This window comes from Chionomys nivalis, chromosome 1 (genome assembly GCF_950005125.1).
Source record: "Chionomys nivalis chromosome 1, mChiNiv1.1, whole genome shotgun sequence".
Lineage (NCBI taxonomy): Eukaryota > Metazoa > Chordata > Mammalia > Rodentia > Cricetidae > Chionomys > Chionomys nivalis.
In genome coordinates this window covers 60,165,604-60,188,081 of record NC_080086.1, presented here as the reverse complement: position 1 = coordinate 60,188,081, position 22,478 = coordinate 60,165,604, and the positions used below count along the sequence as shown (strand labels likewise).

Sequence of the window (22,478 nt, the reverse complement as noted above, 5' to 3'; positions counted from 1 at the left end):
TACTGGTTCCTACTCCCAGAGAGAGAAGAGGCAGTCAAACAGGAGTAAGAGAAGTTGGAATGTTGCCAGAGAGACCCAGGGCTATGAGAGTAAACTGGATATAAAGAGGAGATTTATTCTAATATGTGTCAAAGAGAAAAGAGGCTAAGATAGGGAGCCCGTCCTTCCAAGAAGGTTCAGAAAGCAGGAACAGGGGTGTGGGGTGAGGTTTCTAGCCAGAGAATGGCATGAGGCACAAAAATGGCACGTGTCTGAGACAAGTGATGCCTGGGCATGTGGGAAAGCATAGAACAAATCAACCAACACTTGGCCACCCTGCCTTGGGCATGTTTGTGAGCAAGAGAAAGCATGCCAGCAAATGTATGTATCTGTAGCTGACTTGGTCCCTTTTCAGTTGCTATCAGCAAGTCTGAAACTGAATTGCTAATAAAGAATAGAGGTTTACTGGGATCATGTTCTGGAAGCTGGCATGACCAGAACATAATAATGAGAAACTTATGAGGGCCAGTGCGGTACTGACATACAGAACATACTACTTGTGAAACAGAGCAGCACTCTAACTTGGGTCTCCTCCATTTCTCACAAAGCCTCTAAAGCTGTCATGGGTCCCACTCTCAAGACCTCATCTAATCCTAATTACCTCCCAAAGGCTACCACTCCAAACACTATTAACACATAAGACCTTACCAATGAGGTTTGCAACACAAGAACTTTCAGAAGACACAGTAAAAGGACAGCAATATCCAGTAGACATAAAGAAACAAATGGAAAGAGGGAGCAAGAAGGAAGGAAATAGGAGGAGGACACAACCTGGTGCCTATTTACATTTCAGAGGGCCCCAATACGGCACACCCCACAGCATGTCCCTAAATCTCAAGACCCTACTATCACATGTGAACACTCTCTCCAACATGGGGCCCGCCCCCATGTTGGCCAGAGGTCTTAAAGATGTTCCCTGAGTCACTGGCAAGATGACAGCCCAGCAGGATGATGCTGCTCATGATGCGTTAACAGGAGGGAAGAGGCAGGAATGAGAACTGGGACCCTCATGTCTGACGTTATCAACATTGTATCCATGAATATGATTTTCCCCAGACTCCCTCCTGGGTGTTTTGGCTGCTTCACCATATGGCAGGAGTTAAAAATACAGCTCTGAGTGTGGGAAATGAAGATGAGATGGGTAAGCACTCTCAGAGTGACTGGGTAGAGAGAGGATCCTGCCTGCCCTAGCCAGCCCTCAGCCAGAACACAGGCCAGATCCCAGACATGGGAAGCACCCTCAGCCCTGTGGGGACTGGCCTCTTCAGACATACCACCAACCTCTCTGAGTGACTATCGTATCCACATCTGGAATGCCCCCCTCAAAGGCCATGTGTTAAGAGCTTGGCTCCTAAGCGCATGAGGAAGATTTTCAGAGGTGAGGCCTCATGGGAGATCTCTAGGCCATTGAGGGACACTGAAGAACTCTAGTCTCTACCCCTCTACTTACCTTGCCAGCTGTCATGGCACATGGCACAGCTTCCTTTCTCATGTGCTGTAGCCGTGGTGTTCTATCTCACCACAACCCCAAAAGCAATGGGGCCAAGCAACTATGGGCTGAAACCTCAGAAAAACTGTGAGCCACAATAAACCTTTCTCTATTTAAGCTGATTATCTCAGGTAATTTGTTAGAGTAACAGAAAGCTAACACAGTGGCCCTACGTGGGAAGCCCATACAGAAAATGCCTCCATAAGGTGATATAGGCAAGGTGAGGCATTTTCTTAATTAGTAGTGTTTGGTGGGGGGAAGTCCCAGGCCACTGTGAGTAATGCCAACACTGGCATTATATAAGAAAGCAAGTTGAACAAGCCCTAAGGAGAAAGCTAATAAGCAGCACCCCTCCATGACCTCTGCATCAACTCCTTCATCAAAGCCTGCCCTGTTTGAGTACCTGTTCTTACCTCTTTCAGTGAAGAACAGTAATGGGGAAGTGTAAGCCAAATAAACCCTTTGCTCCCCACGTTACTTTTGATCATGGTGTTCCAGCACAGCAACAGCAACTCCAAGTAGAACAGGGCCAAGTCCCATGTCCAAGAATCTATGCTGGCCTTTCTACCTGGTTGAATGACAAGATTGGCAGAGGTGACCTTCACTTTCAAGAGTATGTCAAAAGGAGTCTCACATCTCCCTCCCAGGCCTTTCAGGACATTCTTTTTCTGGACTGACTCTCCAGAGTCTACCGTGCTGGAGAGGCTCACATGGACACTCCAGTCAGTAGTTCCAGTTAAGCTCAGCTGTCTAAACCCTTCCACGGGTGTCTGCCATTTGAGTAAAGGCATCTGGTTATCCTACAAATAAGTCCATCTCCAGTTAAATACTACAAAGCAACTTCCCTTGATGGTATAGGGAAGAGAATAGCCTACCCAGGCCTTGCCCAAACTTGAACTCAAAAATCTTGAAATAAAATAAAATTATGTGTGGGTTTAAGACTAGGTTTTCATTTCTTACACAGTAACAAATAGAACATTTAAAGTAAGTGGATGGCTGACTGGTTGGGTTATTGATTCTTTCATTCGCTAACTGTTCATTAAAATCTAATAAGGGTCTAGAGAAATGGATCAATCAGTAAAGTGCCTGTCACACAAGCATGAGGATCTGAGTTCAAATTCATAGCACCCATGTTGAAAAGAAAAAAAAAATGGTCAGAAGCAGTACCCGTGCCTGTAATCCCAGACTGGGGAGGGGGAAACAGTCGAAATGGTGAGCTCCTGGGTCAATGAGAGACCCAGTCCATTCTGCCCCCCAAAACAAGGTGGAGGAGGGAATGGGGAAGACATGTAACATTGACCTATGGCCTGCACACACATATACATGCACACAAATACATACACCTATACGCACATACACAAATACACACAGAGAGAGAGAGAGAGAGAGAGAGAGAGAGAGAGAGAGAGCGCACTAGTGATGACAGGGCTCTATTATATGAAGAGCAAAGATGGCCCCATTATATGATAGCAAAGACGGCTTGTTCTCCTTGTTACCAAAGAGATTCTGGGCTGGTTCCCTTGTGCCTAAAGAGTTTGTCATAGATCTGCATCCATGTTTGTCAGCTTCTCCCCAGGCTATGAGCCTCCCTGCCAACATCCTTGACTAGTTCCTGCCCCTGCCCTCATTCTCTCTAAGTAAGGATGAAGCATGTGTTCGTATCTGGTTCTATTCACTGTTGAAAGTCAGGTATTGATGCTCTTGCCTAGTACTCTTTTGTTTCTTTTGTTTTTCAAGACAGGGTTTCTCTGTGGACCCTGGCTGTCCTAGAACTCATTCTGTAAACCAGGCTGGCCTCAAACTCACAAAGATCCGCCTGCCTCTGCCTCCCTGAGTGCTGGGATTAAAGGTGTGCGCTACCACCTGGTGCCTATTATTCTTGAATTGTTTCTCCTTTATTTTCGTCAGTTTTGTTTCATGAATCTTGGGTTCTGTCACTTAGTGCATGTCTGTTTGTTATGGTTATGTCTTCTTGAGGAACTGCCCACTTTAGACTTTCCTTATTCACAGTAGCAATCTTTTTCTTAAAAGTTATTATGTTGCTATGATGTGTTCTTTAGTTTTTTGATAGGGTCTCGCTATGTAGCCCTGGCTGGACTGGAGCTCATTTTGCTGGCTATGCTAGCCTCAAACTTACAGAAATCTGCTTGCCTCTGTCTCTTGAATGCTGAGATTAAAGATGTTCGCCACCATACCTGACTGGTGCTGCCACTGTAGTTTTCTTTCGGTTACTATTGCCTGCTACAGGTTTTATTAAGTCATTTACAAAAGAAGGTAAACAACAACCAGGCATGATTGTGCATGCCTTTAATCCCAGTACTTCTGAGGCAGAGACAGATGGATCTCTGAATCTGAACTCAAGGCCAATCTGGCCTCCTGGTCTACAGCACTAGTTCTAGGGCAGCCAGGGCCACACACACACACACACACACACACACACACTGTCTCAAAAAGCAAAACAATACAAAAAATTTCACAAAGATAAGCAAGAAAGATATTAAAATAAACCATTAGAAAGATACCAAATTAACACAAAAGGAAGTAATGAATAGAGATAAGAACAAAGGGTAACAGTATTGCATCTACAAATCCTACTTTATAAATGATATATTAAGTCTAAGTGGATTAAATGTTACAATCAAAAGGCAGAGATTGGCAAAATGCATAAATCTAGTTACATGCCATCTACAAGATTCTTTAGATCAAAGACACAAATCGGCTGAAAATAAAAGAATGGAAAGAGGTATACTAGACAATAGTAACTAAAATAGAATTAGAATGGTTCACCAGCCAGTATTGTAGTGAATACCTTTAATGCCAGCATTAGACATAGGTGTAAAATCAACAAGAAAACAGAAAGTATAATGACACCACAAATCAATTATACCTAAGACACAAAATCCTCCATCCGACAAGCAGAATACATATTATTCTCTAATGTAAATGAATAATTTTCCTACATAGACCATATTTTGGATCTCTAAAATGAGCACCACTAATTAAAAAGAACTGAAATTACATGAAGTGTGTGGCTAAAACATAATGGGCTAAAATCCAAAGGCATCCCTTTAAAAGATGATACCTCTCAATTGATGTGCCAGGCTGACTCTCCTTCAAACCACCACCTCCTCCACCACTTTTGCCTCCCTGTGCTGTTCCCTCATTTGTAGCACAACCAAGGCTCCTACCTAACAGAGCTGTAGTTAAGTCTTTACAATATGAACAGCCAATCATAATAGTGAATAGTGATTAATCATTATGACTAAGGGTGGGAACGATACATTCCATTCTTTTAAAAAGATTTATTTTATGAGTAGATGTGTTTATCTGTAAGTGTGCATGCATGTGGGTGTAAGTGTCCCTCACTGAATCCCCTGTAGCTATAGTTAAACACAGTTATGACCCTCGGGGCTGGGAACTGAACTCTGGTTCTCTGCAAGAGCAAGAAATGCTCTTAGCTGATAAATCATCTTTCCAGCCCCCATTTTTGAGTAAGGAAATGTAGCCATACAGTGGTGTGGGCTCTAAGAATTCCTTTGCTCTTGCTATCTTGGCTGGAACTCCCTTCACCCCTGCTGGATCATCTAAACACTGTTGGTAAAGGCCAACTACAGCGGCATCTGCTGAGTCCTTAGCCCAGTGATTGGCTCACTGTAGGTGCCAGGGAGGCCAAGGAAGCTAGCCTATGGTTGAAAATCAACCAAAATATTCAAAGACTTCTACACACAGAGAAAGATAGCCTTTGAGGCCCCTCAAAGTAAGAAATGGGTGAAAAGAAGACCTCAGAAAGGTTAACCAGAGACGTAAGCATATGGTATAGTGTGAGAGGAGGAGGCAGAGCATTCGAGATAGCTCTGCTTTGGGGAAGGGGTTAGGGAATCCATTTGGTTTTTAATGACATTAAGTCTCTGATACTTTAAAACATGGCAAGAATCTGTAACTAAAGGCTAACCAGATGAAGACAGTATGTCTTACAAAGAATTGGACTCAAACTCTGTTGTACTAGATATGCAGAATGGTAAGTAGTAGATAGATAAGATGCATGTCAAAACTCTAATCATCTATTTCTAACCTTGTGACTTACATTGCACACAAGCTTCTCAGCCCAGGAAGAACAAAAGTGACACAACTTAGCATGGCCTCCTGTACATTCATGTACACTAACGATTTGCCTCTAGGAGCTAAATGATGCTCTATAGTCTTGTTGTACAATAAATAAATTGGAAGCAGTGTAAGGCAAAAGCACTGATCTGAGGAAACAGCGTGTTCATGGTAGAGGAAGTACTTGGTGACAGAGTCTATGTCTTGGACATAGTGCTATCCATTCCTTGCATATGAACTCATCAGAGAGCCACCTCAAAGCCCCTGCCAGGTTAAGGAGAGCAAGCAACCCTGCTTGAACTACACCTCTCAAGAGGTGGGTAAATGACGCTCCTCTGGGTACTGAGAACTGGAAGTAGCTCCAGGGATGTCACCAGCCCACTCACTCACTATTCCAAAAGCCACTGCAGGCAACAAGGCCCCAAATGGCAACCTCCCATCTGGAGCCTCTTTCTCCTGGCTGAGTTGTTCTTTCTTCTTTCCATCTGGGAAGACGACTGTCGTGGGTGGAGAGATAGCAGGGAATCACATGCCTTTATCCAAAACATATGTACACCTCCCACCCCTCCTAGAACCACCTGGGCCATTCCTGTGTCCTGCTACACCTACTGTAGCCTGTCTCACTGTCCCTGTCTGCCCAGGAGCCCAAGGTCCTCTCAACGTATAAGTTCATTTAAGGACTCTTGTCTTCCTCAGATTAAAGCCAAAGTCTCTAATGAGTCTGCATGGCCCTGCTCACTTTGCCCCACCATCCCATTCCCCCACCTACCTGTTCTATCCCCTCATACACTGGTCCCTTCCCTGTGCCTCAACCAAACCAGGAATATTTCCTGCTGGAGGTAACCTTGAGGGAGATCTAACTATCACTGTCCCAGAGTAGAGATAAGGAAACTAAGGCTCAGAGAGATTCATTCCACAGGCCCAGGAGCAGAAAATAGTAGAGCTGAAGGCTTGGCCCTCTCTGGAATTTGTCCTTGGGTTTTCCACACTTGTTATCCCATCAGTTGCCATTCCATTTTAGGCTGTTCATGGACCCCTGCAGCCCATGCATAAATCTCATCCCCATCAAGGTCCCTGAAGCTCCCCCCCCAGTGCCACCAACATAGGTTTGCCCCCCAGTGCCACCAACATAGGTTTGTCATTTGGGCAATGAAGCTGGTAGAAACAGCAGAATCTCACATAGCACTTTGGTCATGTTGCAGAATATGCCACAAGCCAGCTGCAGAACATGGAGAGGATCCCAAAAGGTTAGGAAACACACATATGTGGGAAAGAAACTCAAATTGGCTCAAAGAGTGTCCAGTATTGGCTGAGCAACTGGAGAACCCTTCCCATATCTGTTTACAGATGCTTGCCAGCTGGGCACTGCCACTGAAGTTGTTTTGCCATGTTGGGATAGGAGTTCTTGGAAGCAAAATTTTTTTCTGCAAGGTGACCGAAGTAGCACCAAGACACTAAATCTGATGCTCAAATTTAAAGTGACTGCTGTCTCTGGGTAGATGACAAAGCTGGAGTTAATGCTAGCTCCTTAAGCCAAAGGTCTAGGTGACTGAACTGTACCACACCTAGAAGGGCCTCAGATGTTTCACACTGTAATGAATACATCTATGGGCAGCTCCAGAGCTCCAGAGGCATACTGAACAGGTGGGCAGGCAGACCTGGGTGCAGATCCTGCGTCTGTCAGGACCGTGGGGAAACTGCTAAAAAGTCTGAGATTTCGTATCTACGAAATGGAACGATAAAGTCCACGCCTGTCAAGAGGTCCAGTGTCGATACAGACAAAGAAAAGAATCTGGAGCTACGGACAGAGCTCGGTTTGGAGAGTCACCGCCTAGCTTGTACAGAGGCATGAGTTTGACCCACAGCACCATACACCTGTAGTCTCAGCACTCGGGATATGAAGGTAAAACAATCAGACAATCAGAAGTTCACGGTCATCCTTGGCTACATTGCAAATTAAAAGTCAGCCTAGCATACATAAGACCCTACTGCAAGAAAGAAAGGGAGGGAGAAAGGGAGGGAGGGAGGGAGGGAGGGAGGGAGGGAGGGAGGGAGGGAGGGAGGGAGGGAGGAGAAATAAATAAGGAAAATGAAAAGAAAAAGAAAAAGGTATACAGTACCCAGTATACAGACCCTAAAGAGCTTAATTAACTTAATAACATTAATTAACATTAACTGCTGTAATTTGATGCATTCTAAGGTCAGAAAGCAAGACTTTCTCTCTTTTTCTTTTATTTTCCTTTTTAAGAGTTGTTTAAAAAAATATGCCAGGTGTGGTGATGCATATATTTAGTCCCAGCACTTGGGAGGAAGAGGCAGGCAGATCTCTGTGAGTCCAAGGCCAGCCTGTTCTACAAAGTGAGTACCAGGATAGCCAGGACTGTTATACAGAGAAACCCTGTTTCAAAGCCCCCCCAAAAAGAGTAGTTCCTTTTATTTTGTATGCATGAGTGTTTTGCCTGCATGTATGCATGTACATACATGCATGGCTGACGCCCCTGGAGGTTAGAGAAGGGTGAAACTGGAATTGCAGATGTTTGTGAACCACCATGTAGGTGTTGGGAACTGAACCCAAGTCCTCTGCGAGAGTGACAAGTGTTCTTAACTGCTAAACTATCTCTACAACCCCTCTCTCCTATTTCTCTGTAGCTTTGGCCTCTCCCTGGTAGGAAAGACAAATGTTTCTAAATCAGGATATAGAAAAGGTACAACTTGGAAAGGGTTAACCTCGTTTTGTTCCCTAACCCCTGCCAGTCTGACATCTCGGTCCTAAGCAAGGTAACTTTGTCAGATTCATCTGTGCCTGTCTGGCCTCTTCTGCCCAGCTGTTCCCATTCAGAGACATTCCACAGTCACTCGGGGCACTTGTCACCCCCAAACACTCCATGGATACAAGTGTGGTATGTGTTCTGTCTCACCTACTTGACGGTCTCTGCCTCCTTTCTTGCTCCTAAAGCCCTAGCTCACGTAACACCTCCTGCATGAAGCCTGTTGGTGCCCAAAGACAACCATTTACTTCACATACTCTAAGCCTGCACACTGCTTGGCCCCATTTCCTACTCCAAGCTCTATCCCTGGTCATGTTTCCAAATGAAGGAAGTGAGGAAGCTGCCCTAACAGAGGACAAGAATCCTGCCTACCTGTGTGGCCCAGGAACAGGGTGAATAGAGGAAGTGGCAATCACATGTCTGTTTCACTGATCCCCCCCCATCCCTGGGACACAGTAGGCACTCCATAAATGTTCCCTCCCCATCCATGTTCTTCTAAGCACCCTCAAGGGTACAGAGGTATGCAATAAAGCAAATATTGAAAAACTTTAATTGCAGAACCTGGAGGGAAGGAACGAGAAGTGGTGTTCTGCTCTGCATGATTCTTCCTACTTTTCTATATGTTTGAAAATGCTGGGTCTAAACAATCCTTAAAAGCAATTTCAATGCTGTAGCTAACCCTGTTCCAAAGCTACCATCTACTGAGCCCTCAGTGACAAACACCACAGGCAGTGCATAAGTCTGATCTCCTTCTATAGAAATGGTTAACTCTCATTTGTACTGGGACTGACTTAGAGAGGCTGGGACTTACCAAGTTTGAGTCACTAAAAGATAGATACAGGAGGAACAGATCTTCTAACCCGCTGCTAGAGGAGAGCTAACTGTCCAGGGACTAGTAATGAGAAACCCTTAAAGATTCCCCAGAGAGCCGGGCGGTGGTGGCGCACGCCTTTAATCCCAGCACTCGGGAGGCAGAGGCAGGCGGATCTCTGGGAGTTCGAGGCCAGCCTGGTCTACTGGTCTACAAGAGCTAGTTCCAGGACAGGCTTCAAAAGCTACAGAGAAACCCTGTCTCGAAAAACCAAAAAAAAAAAAAAAAGATTCCCCAGAGAAAGCCTAGGACAGTTAGGGGCACAGGGGGGTATTGCAACAGCAAAGCTGCCATGCTTTATTGATAAAAACAGAGGTATTTTCCATATGTAATACTGGCCAGTGCACTCTACATAATTCTAAATTATCAGATCCACAGAGAAGCCCTGCTACCCAGGAATTCTATCTGTGTCACTCAGTCCCACTTAGCCTGTAGTTGGGGAGATCTGGGCTGCAGCCTGACCTATGTCTATACTGGGTCAGGGCCAGTAAGCAGGAAACTCACTGAACTCAGATGGCCTCAAGACCACATCAGTAGATCTTACCCCATTTCAGATAGGTCAGTTTAACCTTTTTGGATTCCAGTTCTTTCCAAACTCTCAGTTTGTCTATGTTTGTTTCTCTGGTAGCTCAGTGGTAATTATTCCAGTTGACACTCTGACAAGCACAAAACAGTGTACTTCCCAAGTTAAGTCGAGTGTTGCTCTTCCATTAAAAAAATAAAATAACACAATCAGCTGTCAAAACAACATCATAGACAAAACAAATGACAAATAGCCATCCTGATAACAAAACATATGGATGTCCCCAAATGCCTGACTTCTGTGGCCAAGTGCTCACACTTTCCTCCCCATGGCAAAGCCCAGGGGTTTGAGGTCTCTGCAGGCACAGTGGGCTGTATCCAATATGAACACTCACGTTGAAAACACCAACAGCTCCTGACTGAGTTTCACACCATGCACGGCTCACTGTTTTCCTCAGCTCCAGCAAGATAAAGAAGCATTCCCTGGTTTATTTTCTAGGTTGTAAAATAATAATTTGCTTAGCTTGTTAGACGACTGGGAGAAAGCTTCAGAGAAACACTCCCTCGTCTTTCTGCGGACTCTACCATCTGCAGGAAAAATAAGAATGGCTCACCCTGCTCCCTTACAGTTTAATACATTTTGTCCAACTAGGACAAGTGTCCTAAAGTGTGGTGCAGCTTGTTCCTGACAGAGGGACATCTTCCCAGCACTGGATACAGGCTTTATCTCAGCTGGGAGAACAAGAATATTATTTAATAGAAACATAAGCACAGTGTCTCCTGCCACCAGTTTCTTAGGCACAGTCACAGAAGAGGAGAAAAAGGCTCTCCCAGCCTCTCCCAGGCTCCTAGTCTTTGCTCAAAGGGAGACAGGAATCTGCACGTAAGAGTACTCTGCTCCAGGGTCCCTAGACCCCAGCTTTGGTACTATTTCACTTTGAGGAATAACATAACTCAAAGTCTCCTTGCCAGGACCATCCTAAGTAGGGCTGTGTCATCTACCTGCTGCCAATTAGGACAATCCAGTTTTCCCTTGCCGCCCCCTCTTCCATGGCCACCCTTGAGCATGCCCCTGAAATGAAGCACCATCATCATGGTTAATGTCACCACAAGCCCAGGAAGAGCACATTGTTTGGTAAGTCAACAGACACTGAATGCCACTGAAAACCTCCCCCAGAGTGAGTCACCAATTCAGAGCTTCAGAAAACGTCCTCTCGGAGTGATGTGTGATGTGACAGCCCTTGAGGGCCGGAGATGAGAAGGTGGAAGAGGCAGCTCCACTGGGTCTCTCCCCAGCCACTTAAGGCTGATGTTTCCTTCTGCCAAGAAAATTCAGAGGATCAAAAGCTAAAATGGGGTCACCTTCTTCCATCCTTGCCCCTTTAAACAACCACCACCAAAAACTCTGCCTTGGTGACTGAGATTCCAAAGGGCAGAAGGAATCTACCCATGCTGGGCTCCCTCAAGCAATAGCCAGGAGCCAAAAAGAATCCTGAAAGCTGGTCTTATCATTCCACAGTCTGAAAGGCAGGCAGTAGGTGAGCAAGATCAGGACTCAGACAGTGTGAGATCCAACACTGGCTTACAACAAGATGGTAGAGCTTAGATGAGGCATGTGATCACTCAGAGCCTAGGTCTCACAATAGTAAGTACCATGGGAGCTGCAACTGTCTCTGCCTGATAGGCATGATGACGCATGAGGTGTGAGCACGCAGCAAAGCCTTAGGGAATATCGCCATGCGCTCCTAAACTTGGTTCAGTACATTCATCAGTACCTGCTACATGATGGTTCCAATCACCCTTTTCCTCCCAGTCCCTCACCCATTCGAACGATATAGTCTGAACACCCACTAGGTACCCAAACTCTAGTGAGGGGATTGTGGCTCTAGACATGGATCATTAAAATATAGCTGACTGAACATTGCATATGAGTGCTGATGTCGGGGGAAAATCAACATCAATAACAACAGAAACAACTCGCAGGCTAGCAAAGGCACCATGAATGAATGACTGGATTTCTTCCCTGTTTTAACCTTCTCTTCTACTGCTGGGAATCAGTGATGGTCTAGTGGTCAAGAAACATAAGAAAGCCCTCTGAGAAAGAACTTAAGGGTTCCTGGGATTGAAAGCTTCTAGAATGTCTAGGCATCTTGGATCTGGTGAGGTGATTATCAAGCTCACTCTTATCTCGGGGTAAGCAATGGACCACTGAAGCTATCTACGTAGTAAGCAGGGAGTTTCTAACGAATGCTCTAGTGGCTAGCAACTACTTAAAAAGGGTCAGTCAGTTCTTGCTCAGCCAGTATGCTTAGCAGACCCTCTTTTTGTTTTTTTGAGACAGGGTTTCTCTATAGCTTTGGAGCCCTTGTAGACCAGGCAGGCCTCGAACTCACAGAGATCCACCTGCCTCTGCCTCCTGAGTGCTGGGATTAAAGGCGTGCGCCACCACCACCTGGCTCAGACCCTGTCTTATAAGGGTCACTCAATGGGGACAGGGAAGTCTGGGAATGGCATCACCAATGCCCAAAGATAGGGAGTAATAGAGCCCAGTCCCCCAATTCCATTTCTCCAAAACTGTCATCTTGTACTTCTCTGTCACCTCTGGGAACTCAAGCTCAATAACGACTGTCAGCTTCAGCAATCCTTCCCCACAGTTCCATATTCCCCATTTGATCTCCTGTACCTGGCCTTTAAGTTTCCTCCTCCTGCCTGGGCTCAGCTGATCCAAAGAAATGAGAAACTTGCAGACATGGGAAGAATGTAGCTTGCATGAAGTACCTACAGGGCGCCCATTTCCTCTCCCTGTTACCTTAGGGAAAAACAATGAAAGGCAGTTAGGCTGATTCCTGCTTTGTGTGCATTTAAGAAAAGCTGAGGTGGAGAACGGTGGTGTGACCTGTCCCACAGTCACCAGCTGGGATGTGCAGAGCTGGGCCTTTGTCCCAAGTTCATCTACCCACATTATTTTCTTTATACAGCATTATTTCTCTCTTCTTTCCTGTGGTTCTTCCTATATCTCTCAATACTATCTCTTATGGTTCTGCATACAACAGGTACTTAATAAAAGCTCTCGGGGGGGGGGGCATTAGTCATCCCACACTCCTTCACATCCATCACGTTATTCACAGAACCCCTGATATGGGTCCTAAGCACACAACAGTTGAACTAGAGGATATATAGGGTATCCTGCCAGAAGAGGAAAGAATTGGCATCTCTTTCCCCAAAAGCTAAGAAAGGAGTTTCAGGCAAAAAAAAAAACAGGGCTAGAATGCTGTCTTGAAGGGAACTTCGTGTTCCTTTTCCTATCCCCATTCCTCAGACATTCGCTCATTATCATGGGGTCTACATGCCAGCAACATACAATGTCCCAGAGCTTGTGAGAGAAGTAGATTCTCCAGCCTGCCCAAGACTTGCTGGGTCAGAGAACCTACAATCACCAAAGAAGTCTAGGCTCCTAATGTGCATATTCAAGTTTGCAAGCTGCTTTGGACCTAGAACAGAGAGCAAGAACTGAGCTGCCTCTTGCTTTCCTTAAAAGTGACACTATACTTTATTGAGGTGACACAGGTTTTGTCCGAGCCTCTAGTAGGGGAAATGCCAGATAGCCTCAAAGCTGGAAGCTTCTGAAATAAAATTTCAGCATTTGCATCCCTTGACCTCCTCAGCCAAGACCATCATCTGGATTGAAAATGGAGATTTCCCAAGGAAAGGAAAGAAACCTCTGCCCCTCTGAGTTCTCCTGTCTACATACTCCACTTGGTCAGTAGAGGTGACTTTGAAGGAAAATAAGGACAATATCTTCCGGGATAGTGTTGTGAGGCATCAGTCGGTCAACGTGTGTCACTGTTCCCTATCAAAACAAGAATGTGTGTCCCTGCCCTGGTGCCACCTCCCTATGCTGTGAGGGACTTCATTTCGGCAGCCCAGACTTAGCTCTCCATCCTTGCATCTAACATGAGCTGACCCACAGCTTCAGCGAAAGGGACTACTGGAAAGCCTCAGAGCTAAGAGCTCCCTCCCTCTCTGTGCTCTGGAGTGGTAAGAAGGCTCTGTGTCAGTGACACCGGTCAGGAGCTAGTCACAAATCCCCTACCTCCCAGATGAACTGAAAGAAGAGGTGGGTATAACATCTCAATCTGCCCCCTAAGGAGCCACAGAATCCAGCCACACTCTGCCTCTTCGGACCCCACTCACCCCACACACAACTCTCCTCTTTCAAAGAGTGGACCAACCCTTCCACAAATGCCTACAACTAGTGCTCCAAGCAGACTGTAGCAGGCCTTCTGTCCCATGTCCATAGCAGGACACAGTCCGACCTGGGGTAGAGGAAACGCCGTTCCAGTGCCTGGATTCTCACTCCAGCGAATTAGAGTGCCTATCTGGGGCCAACAGAACTCCCTGCTCCAGCACTGCATGCCCTAAGCCTCTCAGATCGCTTGTTCTAGAACTACTGACCACATAGCACTTTTTCTAGTCGACCCCGGACAGTTCCAAAGGCTGCCGCAGAAGGGGTGGGCAGAGAGCTCACCGCAACCGCGGCAAGCCCACCCCAACGTCACCTAAGCCCCTAGCCTGGAACCCGAGCCGCGCCCAGATGGGCACCGAAGATTGCCAGCAGGTCTTCGGCACCAGTACCCAGAGGCAGCGAAGCTGCTGCAGGCTGGAACTCCTGGGACGCCAGGGGCCGGGGCGGCGGGGTTGTGCCTCCTCAGCGGCTCCTTAATCCTCGGTCCGAAATAGCCAGGGTAATCTCGGGTCGAGGCGGGGGAATTAGTGTCTTGGGGGAGGAGGACGAGCCCCAAAGCTGGACGGCGCAGGGTCCATGTGAAGAGCACTAAGCAAGAGTGGCCCAGGCGGCCCCGAGAGGGCGGGCGCTGCACGCGACAGCCGCGCGGCGAGGCCAGGCCGGATGGCAGCTCCGGGAGGTCCCGGGTGCGCCGGGCTCCGGCCGAGGGACTCACTCCGAGGCCCCCTGAGAAGTTCGCGCGCCCCCGGAACGCCTGCTCCGCCGCTTGGCACTTACTTGTCGCGGCGACAGCCGAGCTCGGGGATGGCGCCGAGCGGCGAAGGGCCCGGGTCCGGGCGCCGAGCGCACGCGGCCAGGTGTCGCCGGTGCCGCTCCAGCAGGCCGGCGTTCTCACGGCTCAGCCGCGCCACTTGGCGCTCCAGCTCCTCGATGCGCCGCCGCCGTTGCGCCAGCAGCTCCTGCTGCGCCGCGACGATCCGGGTCAGCTCCTGCAGGTACTCGGCCGCCGTGCCCGGGGGCTCGGCGGCGCTCGCCATGGTCCCCGCGGCGGATGGCCGCGCCTCAGGCGAGCGGGCAGCGGGGCGGCGGCGGCGCAGCCATGGCTGCGCGGCGGGGACGAAGGCGCGGCACGGCGCGGCGCGGCAGCGGGGCTCGGCCCGGGGGGCGCGGCGGCGCGGGGCTGGCGCGGCTCCGCCTCGGCTCCCTCCTCCGCCGGCGGACGCCCTGTGCCTCGGCACCTCCCGCTCCCCCGCGCCGCCGCCACCCCGCTGCCCGCTGCCCCACCGACGCGCAGGGGTCGGCAGGGCGCGGAGCTGCGGCCGCCACCGGCAGGCGAGGAGTTTGCAAAGTGCCGGCTGCGACGCGAAAGGGAGCGGGAGCCTGGAGATCGCAGAGGAAGGAGGCGCCTGTGAGGGAGGGCGCCGCCTGCCGGGCCCGCCTCTACACCCCGTGCGCCTTGTTCTCCAGCGCCTCAGCAACTCAGGGCCCCGGCTCCGAAGCCCCTCGTCCTAGTCCTGGCTCCGCCCCCTAAGTCCTTTAGTCCCGCCCCTCCATCCTCTGGTCCCTCCGCCGGGTTTCCTCTGCCGCGGCCCTTAGTCTCAGCTCCGTCCAGTAAGTCCCTCAGCCCCGCCCCTCAGCTCTTCAGCCCCGCCCCCAGGTGTTTCTCCCCCTAGACCCCGCCCTCCTGTCCTTTAGCTCCGCCCTCTCGGCCCCGCAACCTCTCACTCTCGGTCAACACTTCTTCAATCCTTTGCCCTTCAGCCCCGCCCCCTAAGCAGCTCAGTCCCGCCCCCTCAGCTCCGGGTACCGCCCCTCTAGACAGCCGTCTAAGTTGTCGAAGACTCTAAGCACCACCCCGTCGAGGCTCAACCTCGCCCCTTTCGGCGCCTCAACCCTTCACCCTCATCAGGTCAGCAGCCCCCCTCCCTCAATAGTGACCCCTTATAGCCTCAGCCTCTTCTCAGCGACCCCCACCCTTAGCCCCTCTCCTCAGTCCTCCAGCTTCTCCTCAGCCTTTTCCCTCAGTTCCTCTGTGGGACACCCCTCCTCTAGCCTCAGTTCAGTAGCCCCAGGTACCTTAGCTCTTCAAGCATTTCAGCCCGCCCCTCAGCGAATCAGGCTGGTTTCTTTTTCAGAGCTCCTCAAATCTGTGTCTTCCAGTGTGCTTGAGCACCTCGGCCCCAAAACTCCTTAGCCCTCCAGCTCCTCCATTCCCCTTAACCTTAGACACTCAGCTATTCAGCCCGGAGACCCCCCAACCCCTCACTTCCTGTCGACTCTTGTCAACCACTTTGATATGTATAAAGGTTATTTAAAAGAAACAAGGAAAACTGTATCTTCATGGTACTGACCCATGATTTTAGGTCGTGTGAACAGAAAAACAAGTTAGCTCATGAGACATTTGGCATATTTGAAAGCCTAAGTCTGCTAAAACACAAGATTTGTTTTGTGGCAGTAGACACTAGGCTCACAAACTGCCCCTTCACAAACTGCAGTCAAAAAGTAGCCAGAGGGCTGAGGAGATTGCTCAGTGGTTAAAAGCATTGAATGCTCTTCCAGAGAAACCGGCTTCCATTCCCAACACCCACATGGCAGCTCACAACTGTCTGTAACTCTAGTTCCAGGGAATCTGACACACATACATGAAGGCAAAACACAAGCACATAAAATAAAATAAAATAAAATAAAATAATAAAATGGTAGCCAGAAGGCACTGAGACCCTACGGCAATTTGTCTTGTCTCTGAATCTGTTTCCTCAGCCATAATACTTGATTGTGTGAGTCTTCATAATTTTCATATCCCAGATTTCGTTGGACTAAATTTATTTACGTCTTGTCCTCTTGGTTTTAAGGGCAATTACCACTGTTTCTTGTTTTCCAGCAAATGTTTTTAAGGCTATTAAATTGCCTCTGGGTAAAGCCTTAACTGCTTCTCCAAAGTTTCTCAATCGTTCTTACCTGCATTTTGAGGGCATGGCTTTTGTTAAGGCTGACATTACACTGGCATAACAATGGCTTCACTAGTTCCTGTTTGTTGATATCCCTTCAAAACCTCCTTGGCAGTTCCCTGGGCATGCCTACAGAGTGGACCGGGAGAGGATGATAGTATGACCCTGCCTGGGGTCCTCAAAATCACCAAGGACTTTTCTCTCAGGATGAGGCTATGTACACATCACTCTAAAGGAAGACTTTAATGTTGTCCTTTGTTACTAGGGTATTTGATATGCTCCAAAAAATTCTTGTTATCTTTGTAAATCTTGTAACTGTCTTGTGAAAAGCAATGTCATGCTACATCCATTTATGTATCTAAAGTGTTTAGTGTTTTGATTTTTAAATTTAAAGTACACTAATACTTTTTGTAATTGTGTTCTAATATATCAAGTGTCTCCAAAAGATGGCCCAAGCTTGATTCCATCTTTAGGGAGGCCTGACCTTGGAGTCATACTTGTTGTATATCTAGTGTTTGGGATCAAAGGGAAATCAAACTCTAAATCCAGCACAGATCAGTGAGGAACCGTGGAGGAAGGAGAGGTGCTCCCATGCCCAGTGCCTGCATACTTTCCCCACTCCTGTATGTGCCCACAACAGTTCTGTTTGGAACTGCCCTCACGTTTCTATCTCCACACTACCTGCTTGCCCTGATGTGTCACAGGGCGCAGACTGACAGATCTGGAGACTTAAAGGCATGGCCAGAGAAGAAATAGTTAACTGCTTCAGGGGTGTTAAGGGGAGAGAGCAGGCCATACACCCTAGTTCTCTGTGGGATCCTGACCTCTAGGTCCCCTGCACCAAGGCAAGAAGTACACAGGGAGGTGACAAAAGAGTCTGCCATCATCATGGGGTGTGCATATTCCATTATCCCAGCTCAAACAGGAGCAAGCTCCCAGGAACAAGGTCTGCCCTACCATGGAGGGGCCGCCTCTTCCTCATAGGTCATCAGCCAGTCATTTACCTAGCAAATGTTCCTTGGTAGCAACTCTGGCTAGAATCTGGGGGTGCAGAGTAGGGCAGACATGGCCCCTGCTTTCCTGGTGTTCTCTAGTGGAGACAGAGAATGAACAAGTAAGTCAAGCAGTATGTGACAGGGTGGTCACATGAGGGGGTGGTCACATGAGGGGGTGGTCACATGGGGCCTGTCCTCAGAGAAGCCTTGGGTGGGTTGGTGTTCCACTGTTGCCTGTCTAGATATTTTCATTATCAAGGGCACGTAATTTTCATTATGGACTAGGCTTCCAAATCGCAAGACCATCTTGGAGGAGAGCAATGACATTCTAGTGAGCATTTACTAGCCAAGCAACCCCACACACACCCACAACACACACACACATACACACTAGCCAGACACATAATAGACAAACAAAAAGCCCACCTCTGTTGTATAAATGTTCCCACTATGGCTGCCTTCAAGTTATGGGCTGAGCTCAGGGACTATGGGTGCATCTGGGATAAGGCCTCAGATAACATCCAGAGCAAGCCTGGGTCCCCCACCCAGCCACGTACAGTACAGACGACATACAGGGTGTTTTTGACAGCACTATACTATCATTAGATTCAACGTGAACCTGGTCATAACAACAGCATGTGAGCAGAGAGCTTTGCTTTTGGGCCAAGGAAACCTGAACCAAGATGGAAGCTGTATAAATCTCCACTCCAACTCCTGCTCTGCTCTAGGCTGAACAGTTTCCACCAGCACCTCTCAAATCAAGAGGCCTAAATTATTTCCAACCATGCCATGCAGGCCTTGCTTGGCAAGGTGGCCAAGCACAACCCACAGGCTACCCTCTCCATTGCCACATCCTTTGATCCCCCTGGCTTTGATCTTCTCTGCAGGACACCAAATATGCTGAGTTCACAGAACTGTTTCTAGAACCTAGACTCAGCTACCAGCTATCTCTGTGAGTTCCCCCAATGCCCTTGCCCTTGACCTAAGCAATTAGATGAACAGAACAGCAGATCAGATGGGTGAGGATAAAGCAGAGGGGACTTTAATACGAAGAACCAAATAAAAACAGTGAGAGCTGTCAGTCAAACACAGTCCCTTACTTAAATCCAACAGCGCACAAGGAAAGAACAGAGCTTTCGGCTTCCCATGAGCATGGCTGCTGTGGCTGCCCAGTGGTGGACTGTACTTTAGGACACAGCCCTTGTCATGGTACATGCTGGCAGCTAATGGCTCAAAACTCAGCTTCCCTTGGGAAATTGCCCTACGATGATAGGTCTAACTTGGAATTGGCATGTTTCTGTCTCTCCTTCCTAGGTGACTCTCATCCCAGAACTAGTTCATACATAGTTCCACAGTCGGGCCCTCTTGCCTAAATATGGGCCATGCTGCAAGGTCATGCCAGCTCCAAAGCTTCTGGGAGGGTCAGCAGAGGCCTCTGCAGGGTCCGCACCAGCTCAGCACAGTCAGCAAAGCTCCCTCCTTCCTCAGCAGGTGCATCCAAGAGCACTCCCAGAAGAGCCTGGACAGCCAGCTCTGCCTCCGAATGTTCCTCCAGGAAGTCACCTGGGGCATCCATCTTTACCCACTCTCCCATCTTTATCTTCACACTTTCACTAAAGTTCTGAAGGTTCTAAAATCTGAGACACCGATAATGTCATTTTTTTAGTATTATAATTGAGTAAATTAAAGGCCAAGTCATGTATACTGAACTGAAGAAAAGAAGCTGCAAGTAAGCCAAAGGGGGGGGGAGGGGGAAAGGTAACAAGACTTTGGAGATGGCAAAGGAAATGGATTATTCATAATAATTTATTAATTTTTATTCACACACAACTCTTCAGAGATAGCATCCATTCTTTCAACATTATCACAAATTTCACCTTTAAAACCTTCTAGGAGCTCTCTGGATCACAGCTAGAACTTGAGCTGGCAGCTTCCTGGGCCTCTACATGGTTCACTGGGAATTTCTTGGCATTATGCTTCTGGATTGGATCCACTGTTTCTTGGATCCTGTGTACTCTCGAATTCATTTTCTATTTTGCAGTGTACATCCTCAAGTAGCTCTCCCAGAAACCGCCTATGAGAAGGTCTTTGAGTCCTTGTGTGTCTGAAAGTATTTATTTTGCATGTCTATTTGACTGATAGTTTGGCTGGGTATGGAATTCCAGATTAAAAATCTATTTCCTTGGACCTGGAAAGGCTGGCTCTGTTTCTGTCTCACTTAATGTTGCTGATGCTAGCCTTCCTTTAAATAAGTGATTGTCTTTAGGAGCAAGGTGCTATGGTTACTAACCAGGACATTTGGAAATCTGTTGGGGAATATTTCTGGTCATCTCAATGACTGTGGATACTTTGTTGATGGATAATGACATGGAGGGGACGTATCATTAATTTAAACTTGACGAGTTTGTTTAAATTGCTCTATTATTAATAAAAACGTAGGAGTCAATTGGGAAAAAACCTGATAAATCCAAAAAGCAGCAGAGAAAATAAACTGACCCTACTCTCCACATTTCCCAGATCTAAAACACCAGTCAATCTCTAAGTCCCTCCCTACTACTTCTTGTGTATCTCTCTATCTGACTCACTGGGTCCTCCAACATCTCTATGGTAAATTCTGGCCAGGTGACCACTGACTCTGCCCTCTGATTCAAGGTTTAACTTTATTGTCAGTCTCAAAGTGAACAGATCTCCCATAACAAAAACTACCCTCCCAAATTGCCAAAAGTAAAAAACAAAGTTAGAGGACTCACACTACCTGACTTAAGACTTCTAATAATCAATAATAATCATCAAGAGTATGAAGATAAATGATAAATTAAGAGCACAGAAACTCATTCAGAAGTAGATTTATGCGTATCAGATCAAGCTCTGACAAAGAGGCATTCAGGGAGGGGATACTTTCATCAGATATTGAGATTGGATTGTCTGTATCCTGACGAATGACTCAGACAATGATGGAGGAATTACTTTCATTTAATAAAGAAACTGCCTTGGCCCATTTATAGGCCAGCCCTTAGGTGGGTGGAGTAAACAGAACAGAATGCTGGGAGAAAGAAGCCGAGTCAGGGAGTCGCCATGATTCTCTCTCTCCAGACAGATGCAGGTTAAGATCTTTCCTGGTAAGGCAGCTCGTGGGCTACACAGAATATTAGAAATGGGTTAGATCAATATGTAAGAGCTAGCCAATAAGAGGCTGGAACTAATGGGCCAGGCAGTGTTCAAAAGAATACAGTTTCCGTGTAATTATTTCGGGGCATAAGCTAGCCATGTGGGCGGCCGGGTGCCGGGGACGCAGCCCCGCCGCTCCTCTTATTACTACAAGACATCCCACCTTCTCTAAAGCTTAATTTGGATTATATCATAGAACTGACCATATATGGCAAGCATATAAAACTTCTAGACAAAAATAAGAGAAAACCATAATGATCTTGAGTTTGGCAGTGATAAACAAAGCATCAAAGTACACACAACAAGAAACACATTTTTAAAGGAAAAAAATCAATAAGTTAAACTCTCACAAAATGAACTTTGTTCTTTAAAAGATACTGCTAGAAAAAGGAAAGAGGCCTGGAGAGATAACTGATATAGATATGAATAATTTGCATTGGTATGGATCTTGGCTTATTGATACAAATTTAAGGTCAATTTTGTTTTATATATATGTATTTATGATATTGATTATTGTGTTTGTGTAGCTCATTTAAAAATGTAATGTATAATTAAGAAATATAAGTTAATAGATATTCATCTATAATAGTCAAGCTTGTAGTCATGTTAGTTAGATTTTCTAGTTGTATAGAGATATATTTCAGTTAGATATTCTTCAAATCTTTCAGAGACCTTCAGAATATGGCATTTAAAATATTTTAATAATTTAGGACTTTTCATGACAATGAAACACATCTGCTCCTGGCAGCACAAGCTACTTCAAGAGGAAAGATGGGCATCAAAGAGGCTCATTATGGAGTTGGTTAGCCACTGGGCAAGAAACTGCTCTTCCCTGAACTGCTTGATAAATGGTACATGCAGGACCTACAGAGAAATGACTGCTGAACTTGCCTAATAAAGGTGAGATGGTCCTTTAGGGTTCCTGCTACATGAAAGAGTCTGCTAGATGTTCTGCAAGACACAGAAGAAAGTGACTGACAAACTGCCAATATAGGTGGAACTGTATTTGACTTTATGGAAAAGTCTGCTGGATGCTACGGGCCAGTAGGCTGAAGATGGATGCCCCAATGGTACAGAAAAACTTTGGGTGACTGTCCAGGCAGCCAGATGTCTCTGTCAATTCTAGAGTTTTAGAAGTTGCTTACAATGTACTTCCTGTTTACTTAGATAATATTATATCCTTCTGGAGTCTTGGATGGAGTTGAAGAATTTATAGTTATAGTTTTCCTTCATTATGATAAAAGATAAAGTAGATATAAATATTGTAATTGTAATTCTTGTTTGATACCTGGTTTTCTTATATGTAATTTTACTATGTTAAAGCTAAAAAC

The 22,478-nt window shown here is 46.9% G+C and overlaps 1 protein-coding gene across 3 annotated transcripts in view; it reads right to left on the bottom strand.

Annotated features, from left to right (window-relative positions):
- Positions 1-15,104, bottom strand: part of Iqsec1 (IQ motif and Sec7 domain ArfGEF 1) — a 339,041-nt gene extending 323,937 nt beyond the window's left edge. Inside the window, exon 1 of one of the 3 annotated variants that reach the window (XM_057764736.1) lies at positions 14,814-15,104. In XM_057764736.1, the coding sequence (XP_057620719.1) occupies positions 14,814-15,073 (260 nt within the window). In that variant the 5' untranslated portion in view covers positions 15,074-15,104. The remainder of the gene's footprint in view (positions 1-14,813) is intronic. The other 2 variants (XM_057764772.1, XM_057764781.1) reach the window with 2 other exon arrangements.
- Between the last annotated feature and the right edge of the window lie 7,374 nt (positions 15,105-22,478).